Raw genomic sequence first — 25,261 nt, forward strand, 5'->3', positions numbered from 1 at the left:
GCAAAGAGGCCAGGGGAGAAACCATGAGGCGTGCTGCGAGCAAACCCGGTGCCGCAGAGTCAGGAGCATGGCTGGCTCCGCGGGCCAGGGCGTAGCCCAGGGAAGGCGCGCCGGGCTGTCTAGTTAGTCCAGGCGCGCTTCCTGGAGGAGTAGGAAGGTTTACCGCCAGAGCAGCAGGGATAAATGGAGGGGGCGGAGCAGGCATCCAGCTGGGCCGAACTGAGCCCTCCCCTCACCCCCACCCCCCAAAAAGAGGGGGCGGAGGCCAGCAGCGAGCTTAAAGCCGATTCTGAGGAGGCCCTTCCTCGACCCGAAGCAGTGGCATGACTCCGTGGGCCTCTAAACCCAACGAGTTTTTCCCACTTACCAGCCCCGCCCAGCCCCTAACCCGGCGACGCTTGGGCGGGCAGGCGGGCCGTGGAAGCCGGGTCTCCACGTTCTGGTTAAGCCGCCCCGGTCTTCCGGGAGCAGCCCGTCTGAAGTTGACCAGAGCGCTGGTGGGAGGGCGGTACCCAGTCCTGGGTCTCACTGGTCCCCCACCCCTGCGCCGGGGCGGGGTGACCGAGCGCGGCGAGGGAGCGGCTTTAGGACCCAGGCGCAGCACGGGGGTGTGTCGCCAGCTCCCTCCGCTGGCCCGCCTGGGACGCCAAGTTTGGGGTGCAAAAGCACGGAGTGAGGATCCCGGGAGTGTGCGCGTGGGTGCAGCCGTCCGGCCGCCGATCTCCAGGGCCGCGACCACCAAGCACGTGTTCTATTTCCAGCCTTGAGGTGGGTGCCTGAGCCAGTGGGTGCCTGAGCCAGCGGGTGCGGCGGAAAGACCGTCCGCTCTCCGCAGGGAAGGCATGCTAGGCAGGGACACAGAGCCATCGGGGCACTGGGGGGATGCTTGCCGCCTCTGCAAGGGCTCCGAGCGTCCTGGGCGAGAGGGTCGTGGGGGCTTCCCAGGTGAGGAAAGAGTGTGGGGGTGAGTTCGGTCTCGAGGGAGTGGGTGTCCTGGTGGGGTAGACGAGCGGTGGAAGGAGATCCAGGGAAGGCGTCATGGACAATGAGCGCTGGATTAATTCTCTGTGTCGCTGTCTTGAGATTCTTAAGTTTATGAACCAATGAGGTAGCCGGGGGAGGGGGGCCTGGAAGTGGGTGGGACGGAGCTGTGGGTTCCCTAACACCTCCGGCGTCGGGCTTGTCAGAGCCCGGCGCTGCTGCCTCCGACACAGTCTCATTTTACCTTCTGCGCGGAAGCCTACCCACCGGTAGTGGTCCCCGGACTCCTGACTGTCCCCTGCGCGGCTGTTAGCAGTCTCCAACGCGGCTTGGACACCCGAGAGCCAGCGCGGGGTTTGTACAATATTTACTTGCACGTGGGACTCTGGGGATGGAAGTAGGGTGTGCACCGTAGCCACCCTTCCAGACCCTGGTCACCCTCGTCCTCTGTTCATTTCTGCGGCCTCGGTTGCCAGTTTTACTGCCCCTGCTCCTTCCTCCTTTCTGGATGCAGCCCGGGTTCCCACCCGCCCGCCCGCCCACCCTTCTGTCGGCATCCTGCCTCCCCCTTCCACAGACCCCCAGGGTCTCCGAGTCTAGAGGCGCTTTCCTCTCGTGCGCGCGGCCCCTCTTGTGGCTTCCTTCCTGGCACAGCGCGGCACCAACAGCCGGGGCCCAGGGTGGGGAGCGCGCACAGCTCCCCCTTCCCATCCCCCTTGAGGACCAACGGCTCCGCCTCCCAGGAGGCCCCGGGACTTGGCTGTGGCTCGAATGGAAGAAGGCAACGAGAGGGAAGCCGTTGCCCCTCCGCCCCCGCGCTGGGGCGCGTGAAGTTGGGGGCAGCTACACGTGTGATGGGTGTTGATGGCCGTCCTTACGGACGTGAGAGTGAGAGGACCCATGTGCGGGGAGAGTACAGGCGTGAGAGTGAGAGGACCCATGTGCGGGGAGGAGGGCTTCAGCCCGGGTGCTGGGCTTGGCAGCAAAAGAACGGCAAAAGAAGGTGGTCGTCGACTACAAGGAGGGTAGAGGCGACTTCTCAAGACACCAGGCTACTGAGTGCTGCGAGCAGTGAATCCCTCACTATGTCACGGGGTACTGTTAATTACTCATGGAGAAAACACGCTGAGAACATCTGTCAGCTCTCTCACCTGGGCAGCCCCTAGCAGATGGGCTAAAGAATTGCAGGCTTGACTTCCTCCGGCTCCTCAAGAGGGCCCTGCCTAGTACTGTTCCTTGCTCTTTTCTTTGAGGTGGCCCTGGGTTGGGTCCCTGGGAAGGGTAAGAAGAAATCAGCAGGGCTGGTGTGGGGTGGAGAGCAGATGGGCACCAGAGACTGGCCAGGGCCGGTCCTTGGAGCTGGTAACAGTTCTTTGGCTTCCCTTGCAGAAAACTATTCCAACATGTCGCTGGATGGATCCATTGAGGATGTAGGTGAGTACACTCAGGTGTGGGTATGTGTACAGAGAGAGCTCCTCAGTAAAAAGCCTCTAGAGGAGCTAGTACATCCACCTGGGTGTCCACGGCATTGGCCACCTGTCTGTGGCCCTCTGCTGGTGCTGGGATGCCTTGGGATGCTACCCTTCAGGAGCTTGTGGTGTGGTTAGAGAGGCAGCTGAAGCTGCCCCGGGCACTGGCGGGTCTCCGGTGTTCTTGTGGTGCTGTGGTCCTCTCCTGGGCTGTATAGGTCATCTGGTGCTGTCCCATGGTTCACTTTTACAATGCTCTGGTTATCCAACCAGCCGTAGGCCAAGTGTTTGGATGCCCACATCCCTCAGTCCCTGCCCAGCTCTGCGAGGGAGAGGCTGCCCTTATCCCTCTACAGAAATGTAATTCTGCTTCTGCATTCCCTGATAGCTCTGGCCTAACTCGCTCTTCTTCACATCTCTGGATGGGCTCTGTGCTCCCTCTCCTGTGCCCAGACCTGGGAGCTGGCATGACCGTCAGAGGGTTGTCTAGTGAGACAGTGTTTGGACAGAGTAGTGATGTGCCCTTACCCAGAGTCCCTAGGGTATGGCAGCTGCATGTGCCCGGCTGCTGGCAGGGGAGTTAGGCATGTGGCTGGGCCGTAGGATAGAGGAGGGGACATGGCATCCCAGGAGCCTTGCATGGACCTGGTAGTGCCAACTGGGCAGGACCTGGGGAGAAGCGGGCAGTGTGAAGGGCAGCATGGGGGAATAGTGGGTGCTTTGGGTGACAGAGGAGAGGCTGGGAAAGATTGGGGCTGGAGAACCAGGTTGACAAAGCAAAGCGGGCCTGGAATTGGGCAGGGAGTTTTTCACAGACATGAACTCCATGATAAAAGTCAGAAGGACACCTTTTTACCTAATAGCTCTGCTCCGGGCTCTGGGTGCGGTGCAGACCTGGGGCTAGGTTTCCCTAGTCCGTAGGGGCCCTGCTTGGGGGGGGCCTAGCACCTCCTGTCCAGAAGGGGCCCAGGCTGAACACAGGATAACACAGGGGGAAACGGAGCCTGGGATGTGCAGAGGAAACCAGCGGGCCGGAGTGGAAGTGAGTCAGGGTGAGTCACTGCCTGGCAGGTGTAGGCGTGCTGCTGACCTGTCCCTGTCCCCGCACAGGTGTTGGGCATTGGTGGGGTCTGGGTGACAGGGGTCCCTTTCCTGGGATCACCCACAAGTGTGAACCATAGGGGACCCATAGTCAGGAAGAGGTGCCGGCTTGGCCAGGAGTGAAGCTGGGCCCTTGGGACTTGCCAGAGAAGAAGCGTTCCGTGAGCTTTGAGGAAGGCTGTCTGGCCTCCCGCTTGGAGCACAGGAGCTGGCGTGCCCAGGGTTCCGGCCAGCTGGCCCGAGTTGTGAGAGACTGAGGTGGGGAGTGAGACTGGGTCTGAGGGGCCGAGGGCAAGGACAGAGGTAGCGGGGCTGGCTCAGACTGTGATCCCAGAGGCTTCCGGGAGCAGGAGTGGGCTTAGGGAAGATCAGAACATTTGCACCTCACGGGGAAGCCTTCCCATGGGGGGTCCTGTGCTGTGGGGCAGTTGCAGGAACTGAGAGGCGGACCAAGGGGTCCGGGCTCCCACCCTGGGGAGGGGCACCACGGGGACGGGGCTGAGATGAGGCAGGCCCCATCTCCTGTCAGCCCCTGGCTCCGTTTCTCTGGCCTCACTTCCTCCTGCTTCCTGGGCCTCGTCTGATGTTTGGACTATGTCTCCCAGCCTTGATGCTTTGCTCACAGGCCCTCTCTGGGAGAAAGCACTCCTGGGCCAATGAGGTGGGGAGGGAGGGCTCTGGCTTGCCTTGGATCCCATCTGGGTAGCCAGGCAGGACTGGGTCCTGTAACCTGGAGTTTCTGGGAGGGCAGGGTTTAGGCAATCCTAACTGTGTCATTGTACCTCGTTCCTGGCTCAGAGTTTGTAGAATGAACATATTTTTTTTCTAGCCGAAGGACATGTGTGGGTCAGAACAGTGCAAGGCCCAGTTCCTGCAGCTGAAGAATGTTGGAGAAGGTTGTTGGGTGGGGATTGAGGGGGCAGGGCCAAGACTTACCTGCTCTGTTTACCTGGGCCTGAGGCCGCCTTCCTGGCCTTTGAGGGACCTCCCTGATGACTCACTGAGAGTGTACCAAGTGGGACGGTCCAGGGTCCTTGCTCCATGGTCTTGAAATCCTTCCTGGGGTGCAGCACTGACGGCCAGGCCCTCTTGGTGGGGGTCTCTCTCTTGGTGGTGGTGGGATCTCCAGGCTACCTCAAGTGTGACACAGATGATGCCTCTGAAACCCATGAGGAGAAGCTGGGGGAAGAGGCCTTCGACACGGTCAACTCCTCCATTGTGTCTGGCGAGAGCATCCGTTTTTTTGTCAACGTCAACCTCGAGGTGCAGCCCACCCAGGCTGGTATGGTGGTTGTAGCAGGGACAGATTTTGGGGGAGGGCAGGGGACCGGGAACTGGGCAGGCATGGCCCCAGTCCGCCAAGAGAGACCTGAAGAGGTGGGTGGCACCCTGAGTCCTCTCCCTTTTTTCTAGCTGACAGTGAATCGCTTGATGGCTGCGGCCTCCTCCACACCTCCCGCAAGGTGGGTGGCCCATCTGCGAACCGGGAGATCCTGGGTTTAGGGTCACTAGGTCAGAGTGGAGGCACCTGATCCCCAAGACAGCTCATGCAGCTCCCTTCTTGCTCTACACGGGGACCTCACACGAGCCCAAGGCCAATCTGCTAGCACCATCCCTCCTGGAAGGGGAAGCTGGTCCTGGCGGGAAGGGGCAGCCAGGGGCCACTGTGGAGCAGAGGCCCAGGCAGTGGCAGCATGTCTCACTCACGGGCTATTGTGGGGCCTCCCCAGTACCTGAAGTTAAAGAACTTCGAGGAAGAGATCCGCGCACATCGGGACATAGATGGCTTCCTGGCTAGGGCCAGCATCATCCTGGACGAGCCGGCCACCTCGCTGGATGACGTGCTGCGGGCCATGGTGTTGCGCGTCGCCCGCGACCCCGACAACATTGAGCCCAACTGCAACTTGGACCTGCTCATGTCCATGCTCTTCACGGACGCGGGGGCGCCCATGGAGGGTATGCGCTGGTTATGCCCGCCTCCCTCTCGCCTGGGCGGGGAGATCAGGGAGGCGGGTCGGCTGACCCTCCTGTCCCCCCCCGCAACCTGTCCTCAGTCCACCTGCTGTCGGATACCATCCAAGGAGTCACTGCCACGGTCACAGGGATACAATACCAGCAGTCGTGGCTCTGCATCATGTGAGTTGCCAGGCCACCACATTCGGCCTCCCTATGGGTCGTGTTGGAGCCGGGCACCCACATCCCCATAGAGGCTGGCTCACCCCAGTTTAGGGGAAAGGATGTGAGCACTCCTGACCCATTTGATCATCTTTCTTGGTCCCTAGCAGAAGTCACTGGGGGGACAAAACTGGGAACTCTGGGTGGTGTCCAGCCCCTAGTGTGGCAGCTGTGTGCTGTGTGCTCCCCCCCCGCCCTAGCTGCATGTCCAAGTCCCTGCAGAAGCGGCACGTGTGCATCAGCCGCCTGGACCGCCCGCAGAACTGGGGGGAGAATTCCTGTGAGGTCCGCTTTGTCATCCTGGTGCTGGCCCCACCCAAGATGGTGAGGAGAGGCCCTGGGGTGGCTTCTGCTCTGGGGAGGAGGGTTCCAGGTCGCCTTGGAGGCATCTCTTCCATGTGCTGGGGCACCCCACACAGGGCCTCTGCAGATCTCATTCCCACCCTGTACCTTCACCTCGGACCTCCTGGGTTTCTCTGAAGCATTCTAGCTAGATCCTCATCAAGCCCTAACTTCCCCAGAGATTGCTGGAAAGATTGTATTTCCTTTCTGATGGAAAAGAGATACTTTTTAAAATTATTATTCAAACGTAGGGGCCTTTCTTTAGCCTGCCCCAACCTAAACCTTCTTCTAGTTGGCTGATGATGATTGGCAGATGTGATTCCCCCCATGCCTCACCCCCAGAAAAGCACGAAGACTGCGACAGAGGTGGGGCGCACCTTTGCCACCATGTTCTTGGACATCACCTTCCGCCAGAAGCTCCTGAGGACCCACACAGTGGAAGAATTCAAGGAGGCCCTGGTCCACCAGAGGCAGCTGCTCACGAGCCAGGGTGTGTGCAACGGGAAGTACTTCAGCTCTATCAGCCTTCAGAGGCCCGCCAAACAGGTACTGGGGCCAGGTGGGCCTGGGTGGGTGGTGTGGGGCATGGGGTGCAGTACTAACTGGCACCCTGCCATAGCACCTGAAGTCCAAAGACTTCCTCCGTGTGGGGAAGGGCATCCGAGAGGACTTCGCCTGCAGGTTCCCCGTGTACCCACTGGACTTCACTGATGGTACGTGGCTCTGCGGTTCCCCCCGAGCTTGGCCAGTGGCTTGGGCCACAGGACAACAGATGTGCCTGTCTGGCAGCCCCTGACACACTCTGTCCTGTCCCCCATTCCTAGGCATTATCGGGCAGAACAAGGCAGTGGGCAAATACATCACCACCACCCTGTTCCTCTACTTCGCCTGCCTCCTGCCCACGATCGCTTTTGGGTCCCTCAATGACGAGAACACTGATGGGGCCATCGGTGAGGGGCCGGAGGTTGGTGGGGAGGGCTGGCGGGGGCGGGGCCTCAGGACTGCGCTGCCCTCCTGACCACCCAACCCCTCAGATGTGCAGAAGACCGTGGCCGGGCAGAGCATCGGGGGCCTCTTGTACGCACTCTTCTCTGGGCAGCCGCTGGTGGTGCTGCTGACAACTGCGCCCCTGGCCCTCTACATCCACGGTGCGGTGGGGTTGTGGGCGGGGAGAGGTCACGGCGGCCCCTGGCCAGAGCCCAGGCCTGACGCCTGCCCCCATCCTGCTGCCCACAGTGATCCGTGGCATCTGTGACGACTACGATCTGGACTTCAACACCTTCTACGCGTGGACGGGCCTGTGGAACAGTTTCTTCCTTGCTGTTTATGCCCTCTTCAACCTCAGCCTGATCATGCGTGTCTTCAAGAGGTGACAGGGCCTTCCCTGAACGGCTGGGGCCTTCGAGCAGGAGGGAGACCAAGGCCGGGGGTCTGGGTCAGCCTCCATGCCAGCCTCGGACGTACTGTAACCCTAAAGGGGATGGGGTGCCCCCAAGGGGAAAGCTTGGGACTGGTCCTCTTCATGGCAGGAGGAGGTGAGGGGCCACACCAAGGATCAGGGAAGCCTCCCCCCGCAATGACTCACCCCCATCTTATGAGGCATATCACCCCCTGGCAGGTCAACAGAAGAGATCATTGCCTTGTTCATCTCCATCACATTCATGCTGGATGCTGTCAAGGGCATGGTCAAAAGTGGGTATCTGGCCAGGGCTGCCAACTGCATCCCTCTACTCGTTGTAGAGGGATCTGAGTTAGTGGGGTTACAGGCTGTGGCTGGGGCAGTCAAGTAGCATGCAGGCTAAGGTGGTTCCCGTGCTCAGGGTGCTCTGGGGAGCAGCATCCTTGTGTGCTGTATGGTGACAGGGCTGCCCCAGGCAGGATCCAGAGGCACTGGGCCAGGCTTGATGAGCTAGCAGAGACAGGGCAGAGGGACAAGGGCAAGTGGTAGGAGTGCTGGGTGGATGGGCAAGTCGATGAGGTCCTGGCTGATGGAGAAGACCAGCTTCCCCACAGTCTCCTGGAACCCAGATGGCTGAAGCCTGTCGGCCTGTATCCAGTCTTCCAGAAGTACTACTACACCAACACCCAAGCTGACTATGACATGGATCGCCGTTCCCTGGTGAGCCTGCTGGGCCTCAGCACCAGCCTCAACGCCAGCTTCCATACCGCCCTCAACGCCAGCCTCCTGAGCAGCCCGCCGGATCTGACAGTGAGCAGCCATCCTGAGCACCCGAGCCGGGACACTGCCGTGCTCAGCCTCCTGATCATGCTAGGCACACTCTGGCTGGGCTACACCCTCTACCAATTCAAGAAGAGGTGAGGGGGACCTAGAGGTGAGGGTAAGGGGACATGAGCCCCTGGACCACACTGACACACTCACCTGTGCCCCCAGCCCCTACCTGCACCCTTACATGCGGGAGATCCTGTCAGACTGCGCCCTGCCCATCTCGGTGCTCACCTTCTCCCTCATTTGCTCCTATGGCTTCCGGGAAATTAAGAGTGAGTTGTGGCTGTACTGGAATGGGGTGGGCGTGGGTGAGGCAACCGCCCCCCCCGACCCCCCCACCCCCTGTGGAGCTGGCGGCTGGAGCACGGTCTGTACCTCACTGCAGTGTCCAAGTTCCGCTACAACCCCAGTGAGAGCCTGTTTAAGATGGCTAAGATGCAGTCACTGTCCCTGGGGGCTATTGGCAGTGCCATGGGCCTCGGCTTCCTGCTCTCCATGCTCTTCTTCATCGAGCAGAACCTGGTGGCTGCCTTGGCTAATGCACCAGAGAACAGGTTTGCAGGGCTGGGCAGGGAGGGCTGAGCAGGATGCCTACCCTCCCGGGGCCAGCAGGGGTTCCATCCACAGCCCCTGCCTGTCTGCTGCAGACTAGTGAAGGGCACGGCCTACCACTGGGATCTCCTGCTCATCGCCATCATCAACACCGGGCTGTCTCTGTTTGGGATGCCCTGGATCCACGCTGCCTACCCCCACTCCCCGCTGCATGTGCGGGCACTGGCTCAGGTGGAGGATCGTGTGGAGCACGGACACATTTGTGAGACGTGAGTGTGAGGGTGGCACCAAGAGGCAAGAGTCGTGTGGGCTCTGAGGTGAAGTAGCCTGGAGCCACATGTGACCTCAGGAGGGATGTGGCCCTGAAGTGTCCTCCTAGCCTGGGAACCACATGCGGCCTGAAATGAGGTGTGACCTGGTGGCCCAGGGCTGGAGCTGATCTGGTGCTCTGGGACCACACAGGATCGTGAGCGTGAAGGAGACTCGGCTGACCAGCCTGGGTGCCAGCATCCTGGTGGGCTTCTCCCTCCTGCTGCTGCCCTTCCCACTGCAGTGGATCCCCAAGCCTGTGCTCTACGGCCTCTTCCTCTACATCGCCCTCACCTCCATCGATGCCAACCAGCTCTTTGAGCGTCTGGCCCTGCTGCTCAAGGACCAGGTGAGGATCTGGCCTGGAGCGGGGCTGTGGGTGGGAGGTACCACAGCACCAGACCTGCCCACGCCTGGCCCTCCTGCCCACAGGCCTCATACCCACCCACCCATTACATCCGGAGGGTGCCCCAGAGGAAGATACACTACTTCACGGGGCTGCAGGTCCTGCAGTTGCTGCTGCTCTGCGCCTTCGGCATGAGCCCCCTGCCCTATATGAAGATGATCTTTCCCCTCATCATGATCACCATGATCCCCATCCGGTAAGGGGGTGGAGGACTGGGACAGGTGCCCTCTGCCTCCTCCCAGATCCAGTGTTCATCTTTCTGTCTGTTCTCTACTTCCTCTCCCCCCAGCTACAAGCTGCTGCCCCAAATCATTGAAGCCAAATACCTGGACGCCATGGATGCTGAGCACTGACTGGCAGGCCCTGGCACACCCTGTTCATCTGTTCCTCCAGGTCTTCCTAGCCTGGCTGTGCCTTGTCATGGGGAGGTGTTGGTGTCTTGGAGTGCTGCGCTGTGCTGCAACCCCTCCCAGCTGTCCCGACAGGCCTAGGGCATCTGTGCCCCGTGGGGGTTCTGTGGTGTGTGCATGCACCGCCCATTGCCCTTTGCTTTGGGTGAAACACTGCTCAGGACAGCCTCTGCCCAGGGTGGAACTAAGCAGGACGGATTTTCTTTTGATAAAAGAGTCAGATGCCTGAGAGAGAAACCATTTCCTTGATTGTGTAAGGAATTCACTATATGCACGTTAGAGAATAAAGTTCCTGTTTCTATGCTTCTACCCGCTGTTTCCATCCCTATTGCCCTGCCCCAGCCTCTGAAGGCCGGCGGAGGGATGAGAAGGGTTCCTGTGTGTCGGGTGCCCTCTGTGTGTTGTCTGTCACCTCTGCTCAGCACAGTGGACTCAGGCCCAGCAGGGAAATGTGGAGGACCCAGGAGGCCTTTGTGCTGCCAGGGACCAATGGAAGGAAGTGTCTACACAGACCCTGAGGAGAGGGCTCAGGGCCAGTGAAGAGTGTGGCTGGTGCGGAGAAATCAGCAGGGCTGACAGCAAAGGGCCCTGACTCTGAGGCAGCTGCAGAGCAGCCTGACCTAGGACCGAAAACAGGTGTGTGTAGGTCAGACTGGCAGTTTTGGACGGTCTGGTCTGTTGGGTAGATCCTAGAATTATAGGTAGGGGGTGTGGGGTGGCGCAGGAGCTGCATCCCGCATGAAGGGAAGTGGAAGAAACCACATGGTGGGGACGGGTTGGATGGAGGAGAGAAGCTGCTATGTTTCCGGCTTGGTCATTTGGTGGTTGGCCAGGGTGCATGGCAGTGGCAGCAGGCAGTGGGGACCACACATCTGTGGCCCCGGGGAGCCCCCGTCCCTACCTAGGGGCAGCAGCAGTGATAGGCAGAGCGCCCACCTCGTAGACACTCTTGTCACGTCACCTTTTAGAACTTTGGCTAGACAAATATTTACACCGCAGACCAAGGGAGCAGACGAGAAGGCAGCTGCGACATCTAAAACCACAAAAGGACTAAGATCTACACACACAAGGAATTCTTGTAAACCAGCGCAAAGACAATGCCTCTGGTAGAAAAGAAGTGAAGGCTACGAACAGGGGAAGGGGAGGCTGAAATTGTAACAGGGATGGTGAGAGATGCTCAGACAGCCCGGAAACCTAAGAAATGCAGCCCAGCAGCAAGGTGGCACCTTCCGCTCCGTAGACTGGCAAAACTCAGGCTGGAGGGACCATCGGGCAGGAGATACGGGGCCCTCGTGCACTGATGGAAGGAGTGGAGATGGGGGCACAATCAAGACACCTCACGCACAGAAAGCAATGCTCTCTGTGGGGATGGGTAGCTAAAAAAAAGGGGGAGACAGCTGAGTTCCGCAAACCAAATGGTCGCTGGGTCAATTCCCAGCCAGGGCACATGCCTGGGTTGCAGGCCGGGTCCCCAGAGGGGAGTACGGGAGAGGCAACCACACATTAATGTTTCTCTGCCTCCCTTCCCTTCTCTAAAATAAATAAAATTTAAAACAAACAAAAGGTGGACAGAAAGTGTACTGTGTGCCAGGACAGAACTCTGGGGAAGAAGCCGAGTTAACAAATAGGGACGCCTTGCCCCAAGCTGCATATACCTGTCCCACCCACGTGGCACGTGAGCCTTTGGGGCTCCTTCCCCAGCAGCCTGGGTGTTCCTGAGGGTGGGGTCATGTCCAGAATCACTAAGCAGGCGCCCCAGCGCCCCACGTCAGCCCAGCCAGACATCACCGGCCACCAAGGAGACCACTCAGAGGCTCAGCCGCTGGCACACTCTGGGGAAACAATCCAGCTGGGCCTCAGAGGCAAGAGTTGGGGGGAAAGACCTGGCCTTCGCCGCACGCACAAGGGGAAGAAACAAGGGCTAACCCCACGCGCCAGGCCATGCTGCCAGGACTAAAGAAAACAGTCTGGAGGGGCCGGGCCCTTCTCCAGAGCTGCCTGTGAGCAGAGAGGTAAGCCTGAGCGTGACCTGCCAGCACTGAGGACTGCACCATGCCCCCTCCCCCGGCCTGCTGCACACAAGAGGCTTTTCTGAACATCCTCAGGGTGCGGCACCCCCTCCTCACCAACACCTGCCGCAAAGGCAAGGGAACCATCCCAGGCCTCCAAAGCCTCTCCCACAGAATGGTTTCACTCGGGCACAGTGAGGCTCTGGGACAGCTGGGCTGGGCCTCCTGAGGGGCCTGAAGCGCCCAGGCGAATATGGCATGTCAGCCCAACTGGGGTCACGGACTCATCGCTGTCCCTGCCATAAAAATGAACTTGGCATTATAATCATAAGCCAACATTTGAGCTGCTCTAATAATAACCCCACAGAGCAAAAGCACCAGACATCCCACACAGCCCACCTCCAACCCGGCAAACGCTACGGAGACCAGCTGGGCAATGGCATCCCTCAATGGGTGGGCGGGCGGCATGGATCTGCATGGAGAAGGCCAGCCCTTGATCTGAGACTTAAAGAAAGAAAAGACACAACACTCAGGCTAGCACGGGCATGCGAACACTCTGGACACAGCGCTGTCCTCGTCCCATCAACACGCCCTGCCTACCTGAGAAGTTTGCTGCTCCTGCCGAAGGGGACTCTGGAGACAGACACCTGCCCGGGGCCGGTTTCAAAGCAGTACAGCCAGTTCGTTTTGGAGTGTCTTCCGGAAGTTTATTTGCCACGTTTTAAAAACGCTGAGACTGTTTGTGTGATTCTTCCCCAAACCTTCAATCCTGCCAAGTCCAGTTTAACACCTGATCCAAGGCCTGGAGAGACCACTGGATTCCCAACAGTAAGAGAGTGGTACCCCTTGCCCAGTTTCTCTAAACAGAGCCACCTCCTCCTCCAGACTGGTGAGGCTGGTCTGGTGAGGCTGTCAAGTCTCACTCAATACCCCCAGGAAGTAACCCTGAAGGACATACTGGGCGGGGAGTACCTGCCTGATGGGTCTCAGGCTAGCCCTCCCCGGATCCCCGGCGAGCATGCTCATCACTGGCCCCAGGAGAGGTGAGGCCGCCAAAGTATTCCTGCAGCTCACGCAAGGCCCGGAAGCGATGGGAGATGGCATTCTTCTCAGCTTTGGGCATCTCTGCATACCTAGGAGGCGACAGCAGCAGTTCAGAGTAGGGATGCCATGTTAGGGAGGGTATATATCCCCCACTGGGGACTACTCCAGAGCCCAGAGCTCAAGGAGTACCCAGGAAAGGGTAGTGGGGCCACCATCTCCTAGCAGCCAGTTAATTTCTTAAAAATCACAGTTTTAAATTCCTCTATAGGTAGAAACCCCTGTTAATGAATGTGGAAGGATATTAAACTTGCTCCAGTGTGTCCAGAAATCATTAAGGGAAGCTGGGGACAGGGGACCAGCTGCGTGTTTGATGGGCTTTGTCATTTGTTGACAGGAAGCAGTGGGGCCTGGCAGAGCGAACACAGCACTGTCCTCTAGTGCACTGTGGGGGTGGGGGCAGTGTGGGACAGCCAGCCGGTGGCCTGTGCTCCACGCCACAACTCTGGCGAGGTAAGAATCCCACACCCCAACGGCGGGCTTTAGATCCGTGCTATCCAGTATGTGGCCACTAACCACATGTGGCCATTTAAATTTAAACCAATTACAACTGAATAATAGAATTGCAGTTCCTCAGTCACCCTAACAATACTTTATTTTATATTGTTTTATAGAGCCTTTAAAAAAAACTTTTTTAAGACGAGAGAGAAACAGTGAATTCTTGTTCCACTTATTTATGCATTCACTGGTTGATTCTTTTATGTGCCCTGACCGGGGATCGAACCCACAACCTTGGCATTGGATAATGCTCTAACCAACTGAGCTACCTGGACAGGGCCACCCCAAGCACATTTTATTTTACTAAAAAAATTTTTTTTCCAACCACATTTTAAATTCCCCACAGCCACTTGTGGCTAATTGCTACTGGACTGGACAGCACAGATGTAGAACATTTCTGCCACCAAACAGCATTCTTGGACAGTGATCTTCTTTGTTGTCCTCAGCCCTATCCGGCTTTTGTGAGGTCTCAGGCCGTACTCCCTACAGGGCGCTCCAGCCTGGAAACCTGGCTCCAGTAAAGGCCCACATGTCCCATGGAAATAAGCAGGGAAATGGATATGAAATACTGAGATCACTCAGCACCGTGGGGGTTTGACATGATGCCCACCAAAGGCTGCACAAATGTTAACATTTTTCCAAACTAAATGAGGGGGTCAGAAGACCATCCCACAGAACTGTCAGATATACACACAAGCTACGATCAGAGAGGGGAAGCCACTGAAGCCACACAGCGGCTCTGCTGTGTGCTGGAGCTTGAGCCCAGGTCTCTCCCAGCTACGCCTGGCTGCCTTCCCCGCCTTGGACCGGGCCACCCAGATTCCTTGCGTCCACCCCAGCAGAGATGCCTTCAGCCGGAACGGCACCCTCAGAGCCTGCTCCATCCCACATCCGCGTGCCTGCACACTTGGGCGGGGCGCCGACCCAGTGCAGATCATGGCTAGCCTGACCCCAACAAGAACCTGGGCTCCTTACGTTTGCTCGTATCCATCAGGCTGAAAGCAGGGGTCCCAGCCAAAGTCCCGGCAGCCTCGGGGTACCACGATCCGGCCCTGCCAGAGAAAAGGGGGACAGGCATGTCACTGGGCACAGAGAAGACACACTAGGAAGAAAGCAGTACCCTGTCTGAGTTTAGTTTATGGATTTAGTTAAATCCTATTTACTAAAAATACATGGTTTCAAGGGGTCCATGATACCTGCAAATGTTTGCTAAACACATAAATAAGATGCACAGGGGCCAGTTCCCCCCTTACACCCAGGGAGGAACCATGCACCCGATATCCCTGAAGCTACCCTCCTGCTCAACAGCTTTGACAAACTGTGACCTATTGAAGAGAGTCAACTGCGAAAACCGGACAGAAAGCATTTTCTCCTACACGTGAAGTTAAGGGCCCTGAACTGGGCAGACAAGCCCCATGCCTGCTCCTGTTACTGCATTTCTCAAAATGCAAGGGAGGCTCTAACAATTAGGTGAAAATGGCACAGAAATTATTTAGTACAATGTTCAACATATAAATGAACCCAATAAATACTGGCTGCAATAGAAAAGAATTCCACCAGAAAAATGTTACAAAGAGAACCAATGATAGTCCAGGGTCATGAAGTGTCATGTTGCCCTGAAAGCAATAAAAGAAAAAGCTTATTTAAACAATATAAGAGAGGTGGTAGAGGACGGGGATTAGTCATGTAAGTGCCCAGTCTTTCGGCCCAAAGGCAAATTCTGCTTCTGCCGGCAGAGAGCTGTGTGCCCCAGGTGGTCACCGAACTTCCCTGAACCACACCCAAGTAACACAAGTTTTCTCAACATCCGCAGTGAGGCAGGTAGTTTTGTCAGCACTGGGGTTACAAGACGCCCGGCCTTGCTCTCACAAAATGACCTTAAGCAAAACAGGCATCAAACCAGTAAACAAATGACCAAAGGCAGAATGCCTTACAGGGAACAAACAGGGAGCCGGACTCAAGACCAGGATGGAATGACCGGGAAAGGCCGCAGGGTGCCGAGGCCCTGAAACGGGGAAGGGCCTAGCACATCTGTTGTAAAAGAACAATGTATTTGGGTTCCGGGGGCTCAGGTGAGAACAGAACATGGAGAAACAAGGCCACCTAAGGTAAAGGGGGGCTGGGGAGCAACAAGGTGCACCAAGCGGCCAAAGCTAGGGAGACGAGAGGGAACGGTGGGGACTGCAGTGCCTGGACCCCATCGGCCAGGCTCATGGTTGTTCAAACTTCTGACTTTTGAAAGAACGTTTCTGTGTTTGTAGCATTATTCAACACAGTCAAAATGTGGAAGCAATAAATGTCCATCGATTGATAATGGATAAAGAAAATGTGGCATGCACGTACAATGGAATGTGGTACATTGGAACTCAGCCTTAAAAACAAATGAAGCCCTGGCCAGGCGGCTCAGTTGGTCAGAATGTTGGCCCCGATACGACAAGGTTGGGGGTCTGATACATAGCCGGGGCATGTACAAGACTCAACCAATGAAGGCATAAATAAGTGGAAGAACAAAATTGATGTTTCTCTCTCTTTAGCTCTCCCTCCCCTTTAAAATCAATTTTTAGGAATTTCCAGCCAAGATGGAGGTGTAAGTAGATACACTTTGTCCTCTCTCACAACCAAAAGAAGGGCAACAACAAATTTAAAGACAAAAAACAACCAGAACTGCCATAAAATCAAACTGTATGAAAGTCCAACAACAAAGGAGTTAAAGAAGAAACATTCATTCAGACCAGTAGGAGGGGCAGAGATGGGCAGCCAGGGCAGAGAGGATGAGTGGCAAAGTGGCGGATGGTGGACCAGGTGATCCCACATTTGCATGCAGATAAACCAGGAAGAACTAGGGACTGAGACAGACCGTGCAACCCAGGGTTCCAGCGCAGGGAAATAAAGCCTCAAAACTTCTGGCTGTAAAAACTTGGGTAAATAGCAGGAGAAACTCCCACCCTCACAGGAGAGTTCCTTGGAAAGACCCACAGAATCCTAGAATGTACCGAAACCCACCTACCTGGGAATCAGCACCAGAGAAGCCCAATTTGCTTGTGGGAAATGGGAGAAGTGACTGAAAGCTGGCAGAGTCGAGCAAGTGGCATTGTTTCCTCTTGGACCCCTCCCCCACACAGCGTTATAATACAGTGTTACAGGTTGCCCTGCCCTTGCAAATACCTAGGCTCTGCCCCTTACAATGTAACAGGTGCATGGAGACAAAAAAAGATGGCCAAATGAAAGAACAGATCAAAGATCCAAAAATAAAACTAGGTGATGAAGAGATAGCCAACCTATGACATGCACAGTTCAAAACACTGGTAATCAAGATGCTTAGAGAAATGGTTGAATATGGTTGCAAAATAGAAGAAAAAGTGAAGGCTATGCAAAGTGAAATAGAGAAAAATGTACAGGGAACCAACAGTGAAGGGATGAAATCAGAACTCAAATCAATGATTTGGACCAGAAGGAAGAAATTCAACAGGAACAGAATGAAGAAACAAGAATTCAAAAATATGAGGAAAGGCTAAGGAACCTCTAGGACAACTTTAAACATTCCAACATCTGAATCATAGGGGTGCCAGAAGGAGAAGAGGAAGAGCAAGAAATTGAAAACTAATTTGAACAAATAATGAAGGAGAACTTCCCCAATCTGGCCAAGGAAATAGACTTCAAGGAAGTCCAGGAAACTCAGAAAGTCCCAAACAAGTTGGACTCCAAGAGGAACGCACCAAGGCACATCATAATTACATTACTCAAGATTAAAGACAAGGAGAGACTCTTAAAAGTAGCAAAAGGAGATAGTTACCTACAAAGGAGTTCCCATCAGACTGTCAGCTGATTTCTCAAAAGAAACCTTGCAGGCAAGAAGGGGCTGGAAAAAAGTATTCCAAGTCATGAAAGGCAAGGACCTACATCCAAAATTGCTCTACCCAGCAAAGCTATCATTTAGAATGGAAGGGCAGATAAAGTGTTTCCCAGATAAGGTCAAGTTAAAGGAGCTCATCATCACCAAGCCCTAATTATATGAAATGTTAAAAAGACTTATCTAAGAAAAAGATGATAAAAAATATGAACAGTAAAATGACAACAAACTCACAACTATCAACAACTGAACCTATAAAACAAAACCAAACTAAAACAACTACAACAGGAACAGAATCACAGAAATGGAGATCACATGGAGAATTATCATTGGGGAGGGGGGAGACTGGGCGGAAAGGTACAGGGAATAAGAAGAATAAATGGTAGGTACAAAATAGACAGGGGGAGGTTAAGAATGGTACGGGAAATGGAGAAACCAAAGGACTTATATGTATGACCCATGGACATGAATTAAGGGGGAGGGAAATGCTGGTGGGAAGGGGGCAGTGCAGGACACAGGGGAATACATGGGGAGAAAAAAAATGGGACAACTTTAATAGCATAATCAATAAAATATATTTTAAAAATCATTTTTAAAAAATTCTAGAGATGTTATACAATAGTGTGCATATAGTTAATTAACACTACTGTACTGTACTTAAAAATAGGAATAGATGATTTTATGTGTTTTTAACACACACGTTAAAAACTACGTAGTGCAGACAGGATGGCTCTGTGGTCAGCCCCTCGTGGAGTCTCTGGGACAGGGCTTTGTGAGATACAGTGGGACTCTGGATTTTATCCTGAGCAGAAGGGACAAAGCGGGAGTGAAACGCCAGAAGATGCACTCCTGTCACCCTGCCACAAGGACTGAATACATGGACTGGGGGGGTGAGGAGGGGCAGCTCAGAGAGCAGTGTGGACCTGTGAGAAGCAGGTGAACCTCACAGGTGTTGGGAAAGGAATGAGTTGGGAAGAAGGTTCTATATAAACATGAAATGTTAGACAAGCTATAGATTTTCAAGGGAAGCTGTAGTCTCAGTAGTTGGATAAGGAGATTGGAACCTGCAGAAGTCTAGGCTGTAGAAGTAGCTCTGGGAGTTGTCCTCTTCAGTTTCCACCTCTGCTACTCAGGAGGGCATATAGTACAGAGCTCTGGGTGCACGTGAGCCACGTGCGTCTCCCTCAAATGGGATCCTCAGGGAGCTCACAGATTTCGGGGTTGACAACACTTCTATTTGTGGTGCCCAGAGCCAGTTCTGGGCAAAATCCTAGGAACTCCAGCCTGGACACCATCCCCTCTACCTTCCTGCAGAAGACCCTGGGCCTGTCAGCTGGAGTCGCAGCGCCCCCTAGCGGCATGTGGTGGACCAGCATGGGTACCCACCGAGGTCCGGCCCCTGAACAGGCGCACAGGCTCACTTGCATCCCCAGTACTGAAGGCGAAGGTGCAGAGGGCATAGGCTGACTTGTCCTCGAATCCAGCCAGGAGTTGGTGAAGACCTGTGGGCAGGTACAGTGAGGGCTCAGTGCAATCTGTGCTGCCCAGCCCCCACCCCAAGGCCCTGAATTAGGGGACACTCGCCAAACTGGGGGGCTTATGTTATCAGATAAGCTTTGTGCTGATGAACCTGGAAGTCTGGTCATGAGGACATGGGGCTCATTATTCTATTCTACTATTGTATATGTTTAAATGCTCATTAATATAAACTGTTTCTAGAAGCACCTAAAAAGGGAACTTTTTGGCCTGCACCTGTAGGTGACAGGGCATGCACTGCTGGGGCCCAGGAGGGGAAGACCCCAACCCCCGTACCAGGCCCTGGCTGAGGCAAGGACATGCAAGCAGTCAGTAGGGCCAGTCCTCTCAGCCAAAATCAACGGTAGTCCCTTTGTCCCTCAAATTCACAGCTCCCACCACCCCTTTCCCATCCTCTCCTCCCACATCTCAGTGCTCCCTGGAGCTAGGTGTGCATGGAAAGTGTGAGCTTCAGGTTATAGATGGGGAAACTGAGCTGAACGGAGGCCCCATGGTGGGGCTGGAACCTGAGATTCCTAATTACTATTTGGGGCCCTTCCCTGAACCACCGCCAGATTCTTAGTTCCCAATAGATCTAAAGAAATAAACGGGACAATACCTTCAGGCTTTAATTTCTCCAGAAACCACTTTCTGCAAGACAAATAAAGGCAAGTCAGACACCAGAAGGTGGATCTTCTGACCACCTTCTTTTCTGGGGCACACCCTCACCCCGGGACAGCCAAGGGGCTGACACAATAAAGAATGTCTCACCTCAATACCTCAAAATGAGGACAAACCCTCCAATAGGATAAAGGAAATGTGGGCAAAGAGGCAATGCATAGAAGAATCAACAATTCAGTGAAGGCCTCGAGCTGACTGGTAATTAGGGAAATGTAAATCAAAACCTCACATGACAGCATTTCACGCTCCCCGCATTGCAGATATAGAGCAATGCATCCTGTTAAGTGTATATGGGTGCTGCTGCCTTGGCAAACGTACTGGCAACCCACATGTTAAAGATACACATATCCCAGACCCAGGAACAGTACTGCTAAGCATTTGCTCTCCAACCCCCGAGACAGGTATTCAAATTGGGGTATTTGTATCCTAGAGATACACAAAGACCCTTCTGAGGGGGTTCAGGGCACTGAATATTTTAAGAAAATCAATTTTCAGATCTTGACTTCCTTATTTTCTCTTTCCTGAAATCGATCTGCCCATGAATGTACCTCTTCAACAGGTGGGTTTCCCTTGCACAGCTCCATTTACACAATAACATTCTCACACTTTACAAAAGAAACACATGCCTTTCCTCCATCCCTAATCCTTCCTCAGGACAATCTGAAATATTGGTGTTGATGCCAAGACAGTGAAGGAACCGCAGTATCAGGTAACCAATCATTTCCAAGTTCAGGTGGTTTTGTGGGCAGGACTCAGCAAGGGGGTGGGGGAGCACTCACATGTAGGGGCCAGGGAGGCCCCCAAGGGCATTGAAGCACAGGCAGGTGTCTTCTACTAGGACAGGCCCCTGCACCTGCAGCACAAGGAAATGTGACCCTGAGACCTACTACCAGCAGCAGGCCCTGCCGTGGCCCTGAATTCCCAGGCCATCTAAACTGGGGCAGGCCCACGTCTAGTTGGGATCTGCCACTGTCCAGCAGCAGCAGTCACAGCAGCAAAAGACAGAAGTCCACATACTACTGGGATTAGCCTTTGGCTTATCTCTTATATTCCTTTTAAAGTTAAGAACACCAAAGCCTTGCCAGGTTGTGAAGACTGCTCCAGGCACAGCAACAGAAAAGATGGGATTCATACTCAGGCAGTCTGACCCATCAGAAAGTGCTCTTTCTCAGTTCCACAGAGATAAGTGAGTGCAGGGGTGCATGTAGGCAGGGAGAATGTAGGGAATGAAATGTATGTTTCTGAGAATTAGGGAGAGAGAATCATGTACATGGCGGCCTGGGGAGATAGTATGCAGTCATGCTTAAGAAAGGCAGTATTCTAGGGCCAACATGAACTGACCCCAGAACAGCTAGGCCTGGGCAGGTCCTTAAAGTCACAACAAACTGTGCCCACCTTGTTGTCCTCCACTTATCCCCAGTAGGCAGAGGTTCCAGGAGCCCCCAGGACAAGAGAAGTGAGTAGAAAACACATTCAGAGCAAGCACCTGGCGAGCTGCCTCCCGACATTTCTGTATGGAAATCTCATCAGGCTCTCCCTGGTACTCCGGCACTTAGAGGGAAAAAGACACACACAGAGTCAGGTCACCAGCAGAGAGAGAAATCAAACCATCTTTTAAAAATAAAACAAAACACGCCCTGGCTGCTGTGGCTTAGTGGATTCAGAGCTGGACTTCGAAATAAAGGGTTGCCGGTTCAATTCCCAGTCAGGGTACATGCCTGGGTTGCAGGCCAGGTCCCCAGTGAGAGGCGCATGAGAGGCAACCACACATTGATGTTTCTCTCCGTCTCTATCTCCCTCCCTTCCCCTCTCTCTAAAAATAAAGACATAAAATATTTAAAAAAGTAAAAATAAAAATAAAGACATACGGTCAATTTTCTGTGCCACCAAAGTACATGGAAACTTGTCTCCTAGAATCTGAATGACCTGTTCCAAAACAAAAGAACATTTAACACCATTTGTTAACAATTTCCCATCATTACACAAGCTGCCATCCACCATTCTCTTAAGGCAATTCTCCTGCCAGGCCCCTAGAGCTTACCAAGTCAGGCCCCTGAGCCTCACCCCAGCCTTCAGGGTCCACTCCAGCAAGTCATCTCCTTCATCTCCGCAAGCTCCTACTTTGGGTCTCTGTTCATGCTCTCCACCCACCCAGAACACCCTCTTTTCTTCTCAGTGCCCCTATATTCCTAGGCCAAGAATTCTCTGTTGGGCATTACCCAGAATTGAGGAGACCTGTGAACTTGGATGCGGGAAAAAATACCTATTTTTTAAAAAGATTTTATTACTTTATTTTTAGACAGAGAGGAAGGGAAGGAGAAAGAGAGAGGGAGAGAAACATTAATGTGTGGTTGCCTCTCACGGGGCCATGTGCCCTGACTGGGAATCAAACTGGTGGCCCTTTGGTTTGCAGGCCTGCACTCAATCCACTGAGCCACACTAGCCAGGGCAAAAACCACATATTTTTAAAAACTAATTAATTTTTATTGTATTTATTGGGGTGGCATTGGTTTAAAAATACCTCTTTATTTTCAGTAATCCCTTGCTGAAATTTAGCACCTCCCTCAATTGTGAATATAGAAAACCAAAGTAGCATTAGTATTTCCAGTGACCTTTAAACCTATCAAAATCACAGATGTCCCCATATCCCCTTACAGTTATAGCAGATATCTCAAAATATCATTTACAATTATCATTATTTTTAAATTATAGTAATTACACACCCTGCTAGATTGAATCCTATATTTGTAATATTTGGAGAATTGTACTTCAATAGATTTCCTTTGTAATTCTATGTATTTTACTTTGCATAGTTAAAAATATTTTCCTAAGAAAGGGTCCAGAAGTTCATCAGTTTGCCAGTGGGGTGCCATGGCATAATGAGGAGTTAAGACTCCCTGTTTTACTAGCCCTGGCCAGGCAGCCCAGTTGGTTAGAGCATCATCCCAATATGCCAAGGTTGTGGGTTCGATCTCTAGTCAGGACACATACAAGAAGCAACCAATGAATGCATAAATAAATGGAATGACAAATTAATGTTTCTCTTCCCCTCTGTCTCCAGAATCAATAAATTTAAAAAATTAAAAATAAAACAAAAAGGGAGCACCTTGATTTAAGTATTAAAAAAAAAAAAGACTCCCTGTCTCAGGCCAGCTTCAACTCCATCTTCTCCAGCGACCAATGGCCCTCCAATGAGCTCCTCCTGGTCACTCAAACCCCTTCTTTTCAAATGTGGGAGAGCCGTGTTCTCAGCTAGAGGCTGAGCCAGGCTTGGGGTCTGGCACCCGCCAGCTTGCACGGGGCTCTGTAAAAGGGTGGTGCTGCCTGTCTACTTGACTGGTCTGGCCTCAGGACCTCAAATTTTTTTTATCAGCACAGGGCTCTGGCTCCTGAGAAGGCCACCCTGTCCTGAAACAGAAGTGCCATCAGTCCCTATGCTGTGACAAATAAGGGTCCTCTAATGATTGCACCCCACTGGTCCACTTCGGACGTTTCTAGTGGACGTCATCCTGATTCCCCACACAGGACCCTACCTGCGTGGTCACAGCTGACTGAGCAGGAACAAACCCTTGACCTAAGGAAGGCCAATCAGAGCTGGTGTATGGCAGAAGCCTCACTGCCCTTCCATTAGGACAAAAGGAAGCAAAAAGACCCAAATAGGAAAAAGGATGATCATCCAGCAAAAACTACAATGACAGGACAGCGCCTCAAGAGACAACTGTTAAGGGACACCATAACATTGTACTTCCACAAGAGTCCGGCGGTTATATGAGCTCCCTGATGTCTATTATTTGCTGCCAAATACGTTTCATCAGTCCTTAGAATCCTCACAGCTAGCCACAAAGTAGCCGGGAGCTTTGGATCCAGTGCTTCCTTCACTCGTCTCATCACCCTCATTTCACGGATACTGAAAGAGGCTGAGAACCACATTTCTAGACCATGGTGGGTCGTAGACGGTCAGTTTGATGTCTGTTCCATGTTCCGTCCGGCCCCTGCCACTCCCGAACCAGCTGCGAGGTCTGCATCAGCTCCAAATTGGTGTCGGGATCCGGTTTGAGGTCTAGCTCAGTAAGTGACCTTTGGAACAGGTGCTAAGGGCCCCACCATTCCTTCGGCTCCCACAATCTCTTTTTTCGCCCCACTCCGCGAGGTCCAATCCTTTCCACACCTGGGTCAGACCTATCCCTGCAGGTCTGCCTCTCCACTCCCCCTCCGTGTCTCCTCCTGCCTGCTTCCTCCCCCTGGAAACTCCTTCTCCGCCCTATGCCCAGCCGATCTGACCACACGCTACCCACCCAGCCGCCTCCTCGCCGGCCTCCCACACCCTGCTGGCACCTCTTCCAGTTTCTTGGCGTTCCCCGTGACAAACACTATCTTCTTCCCGGCGAAGGAGGCCGCCATCGTGAGCCCTGGTTATCTCGCAATCCCACCGGAAGCCCCTCAACCTCTGGTTGCGGGCACTTCCGCCTAGCGGCGGAAGCGGGTGGCTGAGCGTCTGGCCAAGTGGTCCGGGTGAAGACAGTTTTGGGGTCCCGTTAGGCGCATCTGGCGGCGGCGAAAGCCTAACCGCCTTAACGGGGAAAGGCCTCGCCGGCCGCCGGGAGTCCTTCCTCAGGCACCCGGCGACTAGAGTGTCGTTTTTCTCGGTGAGCAGCCTGGGGCGCTGGGCGCTAAAATAGAAAAAAGTGGCGTGGCCCCGCTGAGCCCGAATGCAACGGTCTTCCTGGGTGCAGGTTCAGTGCTCCGAGACCAGTCTCTCCCACCAAGGGACGCTGTTTTCACGGACAAGAGAGACTTCCAGCCACCGGTCCCACCAACGCTTTCACCCCTCTCTGGTACTAGGGTACCGAGGGAAGCAGGAAAACCCCTCATCTCTACCCCGAGGCCGTTGATGAGCGGCACCTCCGAGGCTGTCTCTGAGAACGGTCTCTTTTTGGGCCAAGGCTGTCAATCCGGGATTTTTATCCTGACCTCACCTTCAGCCCCGGTCTTCTAGCTCCTCCTTGCCCTCCAGCTCTGAACTACTTGACTGTGAACTTAAACTTAGTCTAGCAGGAGAGTCCAACCTTTTGGTGTCTGTGGGCCACACATTAAATACATTGTGAGATGTAATCACACACACAAAAATCTCATGCTTTATGTAAGTTCGCGATTTTGTGTTGGGCCACACTCACAGCCATCCTGGGCTGCATGCAGCCCCCTGGGGCCACAAGTTGGACACCCCTGGTCTAAAGCAAGGCTGGTCTTTTCACCCATCCCCCAGGCTTGGGATGTGAGTATTTTGATTCCCTTGTTCCTCCAGCCTCCCAAATTCATCATCCCTTCTCCACACCCACTCTCAGTCAGATCTTTGCATCCTGAATATAGCAAAGAACAATGTGCCCCAGCAGACCCACCTGGGCGACAGGCCTTGAACCACTGCTGACCCCCCATTGGGCAAGTCACTTGTCTCCCTTCTCCAGGGACTTGTTATGATTAGGGCAGATCAGGGCCAGCTCTACTCCTGGTGAAGCAACTTCTGACAGCGGAGTATCAGTACTCTGGAGGTCTTTCAGTACCTGGAAGAATTTGCCTAATGTTAATGACCTCTGATAATCTCTACTTTTTTTTTTATGACCCCAGAGTTCATCCTTAG

The 25,261-nt window shown here is 54.1% G+C and overlaps 2 protein-coding genes across 8 annotated transcripts; one reads left to right on the forward strand and one right to left on the reverse strand.

The window, feature by feature from the left end:
* The first annotated feature begins 268 nt into the window (after positions 1-268).
* SLC4A11 (solute carrier family 4 member 11) lies at positions 269-10,281 on the forward strand. Of its 6 annotated transcripts, none has more exons than XM_036009618.1 (21): positions 269-768; positions 1,215-2,076; positions 2,371-2,415; positions 4,681-4,833; positions 4,965-5,014; positions 5,282-5,507; positions 5,606-5,687; positions 5,927-6,050; positions 6,411-6,614; positions 6,688-6,781; positions 6,893-7,018; positions 7,103-7,216; positions 7,305-7,437; positions 7,687-7,760; positions 8,126-8,384; positions 8,461-8,567; positions 8,681-8,849; positions 8,943-9,116; positions 9,310-9,505; positions 9,589-9,758; positions 9,852-10,281. In XM_036009618.1, the coding sequence occupies exons 2-21, from the start codon at positions 1,836-1,838 to the stop codon at positions 9,913-9,915; spliced, it is 2,805 nt and encodes a 934-aa protein (XP_035865511.1). In that variant the 5' UTR covers positions 269-768; positions 1,215-1,835; the 3' UTR covers positions 9,916-10,281. The 6 variants fall into 6 exon arrangements, with proteins under 6 accessions (XP_035865511.1, XP_035865512.1, XP_035865513.1 ...); XM_036009620.1 differs by having other exon boundaries at positions 590-768; positions 1,188-1,335; XM_036009621.1 differs by having other exon boundaries at positions 590-768; positions 1,215-1,335.
* Positions 10,282-12,666: 2,385 nt separating this feature from the next.
* ITPA (inosine triphosphatase) lies at positions 12,667-24,110 on the reverse strand. Of its 2 annotated transcripts, XM_028524187.2 has the most exons (8): positions 23,962-24,110; positions 21,495-21,552; positions 21,113-21,177; positions 20,406-20,479; positions 19,565-19,596; positions 18,817-18,932; positions 14,556-14,632; positions 12,667-13,114 (listed from the first exon to the last, which is right to left on the reverse strand). In XM_028524187.2, exons 1-8 carry the CDS (start codon positions 24,025-24,027, stop codon positions 12,973-12,975), a joined length of 630 nt encoding a protein of 209 aa, XP_028379988.1. In that variant the 5' UTR covers positions 24,028-24,110; the 3' UTR covers positions 12,667-12,972. The 2 variants fall into 2 exon arrangements, with proteins under 2 accessions (XP_028379988.1, XP_035865515.1); XM_036009622.1 differs by lacking the exon at positions 21,495-21,552 and having other exon boundaries at positions 23,922-24,079.
* Between the last annotated feature and the right edge of the window lie 1,151 nt (positions 24,111-25,261).

The sequence above is a fragment of the Phyllostomus discolor genome, chromosome 9 (genome assembly GCF_004126475.2).
Source record: "Phyllostomus discolor isolate MPI-MPIP mPhyDis1 chromosome 9, mPhyDis1.pri.v3, whole genome shotgun sequence".
Classification (NCBI taxonomy): domain Eukaryota; kingdom Metazoa; phylum Chordata; class Mammalia; order Chiroptera; family Phyllostomidae; genus Phyllostomus; species Phyllostomus discolor.